Here is a 6,881-nt window from a genome sequence, read left to right as displayed (position 1 = left end):
TGGTTGTACCTCTCAGTCTCATCCTTGTCTCTTATGGGGCCATTGCCCGGGCAGTCCTGAGGATTAACTCTGCTATGGCATGGAAAAAAGCTTTAGGGACCTGCTCCTCCCATCTTCTTGTGGTCACCCTTTTCTACAGCTCTGTCATTGCTGTCTACCTGCAGCCCAAAAATCCCTATGCCCAAGAGAGGGGCAAGTTCTTCAGTCTCTTCTATGCAGTGGGCACTCCCTGTCTCAACCCTCTCATCTACACCCTGAGGAATAAGGAGGTGAAGAGGGCATTCAAGAGGTTGCTGGGGAAAGATGGAGAATCCAGGGAGAGCTGAAGGAGAGCCACTTAGTGGACTTCTAAATGAAGAAGGGTTCCATCACGATTTCTAAAAATGCTGAGCTCCCAAGACACACTGCGCTTGGTGAATTGGAGCAAGCTCACCTAGAGGTTTCTTCTCCAAATGCAGCGTATGCGTTTCCCCGTGGCCCTTTTTGATCTGCAGCTGTAACCCAGTGTTGGCTGCCACATATGTGGCTACAGAGGCCACCTTTGGGCTCTTCAGAGATGTGAGGACAAATAACAGGCTTCTGGCTAACCAAAATGAATTTTTTATGCCATCTGCAGCTAGTGTCAATGGGCAGCCTGTTTTTGCCAACATCACACTGCCCGTGTGTACCCTGACAGAGCCATACCTCCCGGTTGTACAAAGCCTCGTCTGCCCTGAGAACTATAGGACAGCAGACACCATTAGGTCACTCCATGAAGAGCTAGACACCCGCTCCAGTGTGCAGAAAGACCTGGAGCAAAGGATCAGGAGCACTTTGCAGAACAACAGTTGGAAGGGAAATGGAAGTGTTTAATTGAAATTAGCATTCCTGTGTGTTAGCCTTTGATAGTGCTGGTGAGACCTGATCTAGTTACAGATCTTATAGTAGAAAAGGATGTCTCTTTTTTTTTTGTCTTTTTTTCAGTAGTGGGGCCTGATCTCTGGGCCTGGGCTCTGTCCTTCAGCTCTTCAACTCAAGGCAAGTGCTCTACCACTTGAGCCACAGCACCACTACTGGTTTTCTGGTGGTTAATTGGAGATAAGAGTCTCACGAACTTTCCTGCCAGGGCTGGCTTTAAACCAGGATCCTCAGATCTCAGCCTCCTGAGTAGCTAGGATTATAGGCATGAGCTCTAGCACCAGGCTACGAGGGGAGGCTTTGTGGGATGTCCAGCAGGTCATGTCCAGTGATGTGCCTGGAGCCAGCGCCTGTCTCCTTGAGGAGTTCATTGTTCAAGTTTCAGGAATTTTATAAACCTGTTGTTTAACATCATCATTATTTAAAAACGAAGTCATGCGAGTTCCTTGTCAAATATATATTATTAAAGCAAAGGGAATAAACTCATTACTTGCTAGTTACTTTACTGAATTTTACTATTATCTATGCTCTTGTGGTTATTTATACGGTATATCTGTATAACAAAATAATGTATCATGTGCATCTCTTTCTAACTCCATATTTACAGTGACACACTGACAGTTTAAAATTAGCCATGATAGGCTAGGAGCTGGTGGCTATAATTATACCTCAGATCTTGCTACCTGGGAGACTGAGAATGGGAGGCTCAAAATTCAAGGCCAGTCTTAGGCAGAAAAAAAAAACAAGACCCTTTCTCAATGCATAGCCAGGCCCAGTAGCATACACCTGACATTGCAAGCAACATGGGAGGCTGAGGGAGGTGGGGATGGGGGATCATTAATGTCACCAGACCAGGCAGGACAATTCCACTAAGAGTCCCTTCTCCACAGAATAGAAACTGGACAGAGTGGCCTAGACCAATGACCCCAGCAACAACGGAAAGGCTGACAGCTCAGAGATAACCTCTCCTACATCCTTTAAAGGCGGCATGAATCAAAGTCTGGACTGAAATATCCCCTTTACATTGTACTATTGTTTGTGGTTGCCTGGGTTTATGGGGAAGGAAGTATAGATTCAAGAGCTCCTGCTTCACCTTGTCCACCACTATAAATCTTATTCCACAATTGAAACAAACAATCCGGGGATTCTGCCAACTACTGAACATGTGCATTCCATATATTCAGAGACTTGCATCTGTGAGAAACAGGGGTGCACTATGCCATGGGCCTGGGCTGTGTGAACCCCCCCACCCCATGAGACCTCACTACAACTAAGGAAGCATCTTAATGATTCAGCTATATCACACAAGGGTTAACTTATATGTCCCAAGTCTTCTACCAAGCCCAGGCTATTATAATTCTGTTACTACAGCACAATGCATCTCAGAGAAAGTGGAATGGAAAAGGAAGCAGTTGAGAACTTGTAAAATTATGGGCCTGCATGGGTGAATCAGGAAATGGAGAAGTATCTGCGTGAGACTCATTAAAGGTAGAAGGGAAAGAAACATTGTCTTTGTTCTTCCTACTGGCAGAGAAGCAATGGGTGACCTTTTTACCTGCCCTAGTGATGACAATCACTGGCATATTCCTTCTAGAAGGTCTCCTGCTCCACCACAATTAGTGGGTAATTAATTATCCCTAAGGCCTTAGAATTAATGAGTTCTTTCTCTGGGATCTCTCTCTCCCTCTCCCTCCCTCACTCCCTCCTTCCCTCCACACCACACTAGGTCAGCCTTTCTACCACCTGGGCCACTAAATAGAGACTAGCTCCCCTCCCCACCCCAAAACCTTCCTCACATAGAGGTATCTCTGACCTGCAGAGAGATAAAGTAGTTTGTGGTGAGTGAATCCCATTTTACAAGTTCACAAATCAACTTTGATCTTACTCTTGCCTTCAGCATGTTATTTAAACTTTCTTTTCTTCAACTTTTTCACATTAAGAGGAAGATAATAATGCATAGCATTGTCGTGGATCATCAGAGGTATGCTAATTAATGTTTGGCTAGAGGTAGGCAGTGCCCTAAGTTGTAATATTTGCCCACTTGGACTCCTATATTCGAACTACCAATAGTTTAATAGCTGGCTTACAAAATTTCTGAAAATTTAATAGCCAAGTGATAGAATGAGCTGACTTATGTGCTCAGAAAAGTGCCTGAAGTGACCTTAACAATTCTTGCAACAACCAGAAATCTATTTGATCATTCAAAGATGAGCATTCCTCTTTAGTTTTAGTTTTCTTCTTGATGTCCAAGGAGAGTACAGAAATGAGCCAAGAGTTTTTACCACCGGTAATTGCTGGCTGAAGAGATTTTTCTTGGATTGAGGGTAAGTAAAACATGTGCTCTTCTGCTATGAAATACCAGTTTCCACAAATCCTGAAGAGCAGAGCCCCAAACTTGGAATTCAGTAGGGTGAGTTTTTATCAGAAACCTTGAATCAGACTGGTCTGACAGTCTCACCTCTCAAGCCAGACAGCCACAGGCTACCCTCAACCAAAACTCTCCTATAAGCTTCCTCTTGGATTTCTCAGAACACCTGAGGTGAAAAAGATGCTCTAGAATTTTAGTCCTGGCATGTATTGACTAGATGACTTTAGATATGTTACTTAGCCTGAAACTGTTGATAAAATTGGAGTGATAAGAACCAGATGTTCAGGATGTGATTAGGACTGTACATGGCCCATCCATAAGAAGCACTCAAGAAATCTACTAGTAGCAATGCTATCTACTATCATAGACCCCCTTTAAGGAACCCCTCCCCCCCAATCTAGGCCCTGTTTCTGAGCACAATGCTAGCACCTTGTGGCTCCATAAACAAAAATAAATATGCAAGCCAATAAGTAACTGCATCAAAAAAAAAAGAAAGCAATTAGGAGAAAAAAATAAATGCATAGGATCAAAAGAGAGAAAATGGGCAGTGTTACTAAAGAAATCTAATCTAAAAGAGATTCATCAATAAGGCAGAAAAGGGAAGGAAGTAGAATGCCAAGAGAATGCCCCAGTTAGAAATGCAGGGAATTGACTACAATACTAGTCGGGGGTGAAGAAGAAGTACTTGACTGTCCTTTGAGGTTTTATACAAGTTATTGTACAGCACAAAGGAAACCAGCTGAGGGGGGGGGTCTTCTGTGCAATCATATATTCTGAAGGTAGATGGTATCAGCTGAAAACTGGTAAATATGCTGAAAAGCACTATAGACATCCAAAGGGTGGATTGTATGGCATGAGAAATTACATCTCAAAAATAAGAAAGAATAATAATTTAAAATTCAAAATCAAGCCGGCTGGTGGCACACACCCCGTAATGCTAGCTGCTCAGGAGGCTTACATGGGGGAATCAAGGTTCATAGCAAGCTTGAGCAGGAAAGTCCCTGAGACTTTTATCCCCAATTTACCAACAAAAAGTTGGAAGTGGGGCTGGGAAGGTGACTCAGTGGTGGAGTGCTTGCCTCACAAGCATGAAGCCCTGGGTTCGATTCCTCAGCACCACATAAGCAGAAAAAACTGGAAGTGGCACCGTGGCTCAAGTGGCAGAGTGCTAGCCTTAAGAGCTAGCACTAAGAGACAGCGCCCAGGCCCAGAGTTCAGCTCCTTTCTCCTCCCCCACCCACCCACACACACACACACACACACACAAAGTTGGAAGTGGACATGTGGCTCAAGTGGCAGAGCACCAGCATTAAGCTAAAAAGCCAAGCACAGGAGCATGAGACCCTGAGTCCAAGCCCCAGTACTGGAACATACACACACCCTGAGAGAAAGAGAGAGACAGAGACAGAGACAGAGAGAGAGAGAATTATCCTCATTCCATCTTCAAAAACAAGAAATGGAGAAGTCAGGGAAGGGTGCACAGACACGTGAAATATTTGTTTCGTTCTTTAACCCTGTGTCAGGTGTTGCCTTCACTATTCTTTGTACTGTGGAGATCTGCCTTCTTCACATTTTGTTTGAATATACAACATTTTAAATATTAAATAAAAGCATATTGGGGATAGAGGAAACAGCAAGAGAAAAAGAACAAAGGAAAAGCAGAAGGTTCCGGTTGAAAGCGAGGTATGACGGGCTTAGCACAGAGGAGGACCTGCTTCTCATCCTATGGCCCCCCACCCCACCTCTTCCCTCATCCCCACCCTACAGCCTGTGCTTTCCTGAGATACTTTAAGACCAGAGTACTCTGAATATTCAGTTTAACTTTCAGAATGGCTGTATCCTCCCATCCTGTCTCTGAGCTGCCATATGCCCAATACTTCTTCCTTTATTTTTTTGTTTTTTGGTTTTTGTCAGTCATGGTACTTGAACTCAGGGCCTGGGCGCTGTCCCTGAGCTTTTTCCACTCAAGACTAGTGCTCTGCCACTTTGAGCCACAGCACCACTTCCAATTTTCTAGTGAATTGAAGAGCCTCATAGACCTTCCTGCTAAGACTGATCCCCAAGGCTCAGATCTTAGCCTCCTGAGTGGCTAGGATTATAGGTGTGAGCTGCCAGTTCTCAGCAGTACTTATTACTTTTATTCAAAATTAAAAATCTACTCATTTCTCTAGAAAGTTTTCTAACATAAATTCTTCCCCAAATTTGTCCTTCACTTTATAGCCTCTTGGGCTGGCATGTGGCTCAATGGTAGAGTTGTTACCCTCATGCCCTGGGTTTCTCCTAGAACATCAAAAGATTAAAAGATTACTATATAAACTTTTTCCTCGTTGCTGGTATGGCTGACCTCTAAATCCTTCATATTCCAGTGAACTACCGGGGATTTTAACATATGTAAGGTCATTTTCACCCCCCACCTATAAGGTTCTGGTTCCTGGGACACCTTGTGGACCAATTTCCCTAACCAGGACAGCTGGTTGAGTGGCAAAGATTTCTAGGAGGAAGTTACCTGAAATTATCTTCTATAGTTGGTTGTTTTGTGTTTTGGGAGGTTTTTTTGGGGGGGGAGGGAAGAGTTTCTCTGAAATGAAAAAAAAATCTCTGTCATAGATAAACATTTTATCTACGGTAAACTCTATAAATAAAGTGGTGCCAAATCAAAACACATATTGCCACTCATTCCCTTTTACTCCACCAACTAATAAATAATTAAGCCCACAGGGATAATACACAATTATAAAACTCATTCAAAATGTAGTAATTTGAATTTCTTTTTCCAGTCCTAGGGATCCAACCCAGAGCATTTGCTAGTAAACATTCTACCACTGAGCCAAATCACTAGCTGCAAAATATATTATTTGGCTAATTCCTCCAATGAATAAATGAGGAATAACACAACAGAAATGTACTCTAAAGGACTGGGAATGTTTCTCAGCGGAAGGGCATTGGGTTCAGTCCCCAACATCACAAAAAACAACAACAATAATAATAATAATACAGAACAGCATGTCCAATAAATTTCTGCTGAATGATGAATGAGTTAATTAACCCATGTTTGACATTAGCCTCTTTTTTTAATCTCAATCAGGAAATCAGTGGCACCAGGGCACGGCACCATCTATTGTCTGCCATATTCCTGATTTCCTCACTCTTACTGGACCTCAAACCAAGAGGAGCAGGGGAAGAGAAGGGGCTTCTGGTAATGTGCCTGGGAAAGAGTCTGGGAGAACAGGTAAAGGAGGAACATTCCTGGCATCACCTGACAAGTATGAACTTTCTATAAGACATACTGAGCTGGGTACCTGTGGCTCATGCCTGCAATCCCAGCTTCTCAGGAGACTGAAATCTAAAGATTTCAGCCTTGAGTTTTAAAAAGAAAAGCTAAGGGATAGTGCCCAGGCCAAGAGTTTAAGCCCCAGCACCAACACACACACATGTGCATGCATATGCGCACGCACACACACACACACACACACACACACATATTGAATTATGGTAGTCTGATAGCCTCATCTTCCAGCAATTGGCCATGGCCAACCAAAGCTCTCCAGTGGGCTTCCTCCTTCTGGGCTTCTCAGAACACCCACGCCTAGAAAAGATTCTCTTCGTGGTTGTCCTG

At 43.5% G+C, this 6,881-nt stretch overlaps 1 protein-coding gene across 1 annotated transcript in view; it reads left to right on the top strand.

Moving 5' to 3' along the window:
• Positions 1–6,881, top strand: part of LOC105996880 (putative olfactory receptor 2I1) — a 13,621-nt gene that overhangs the window by 5,859 nt on the left and 881 nt on the right. The window contains exons 4-5 of the mRNA XM_013031120.1: positions 140–289; positions 495–690. Of these exons, the coding sequence (XP_012886574.1) occupies positions 140–289; positions 495–690 (346 nt within the window). The remainder of the gene's footprint in view (positions 1–139; positions 290–494; positions 691–6,881) is intronic.

This window comes from Dipodomys ordii, unplaced genomic scaffold (assembly GCF_000151885.1).
Source record: "Dipodomys ordii isolate 6190 unplaced genomic scaffold, Dord_2.0 Scaffold138, whole genome shotgun sequence".
Taxonomy (NCBI): Eukaryota; Metazoa; Chordata; class Mammalia; order Rodentia; family Heteromyidae; genus Dipodomys; species Dipodomys ordii.
The sequence above is the reverse complement of the archived record's forward strand: the minus strand, read 5'-3'. Positions and strand labels throughout refer to the sequence as shown.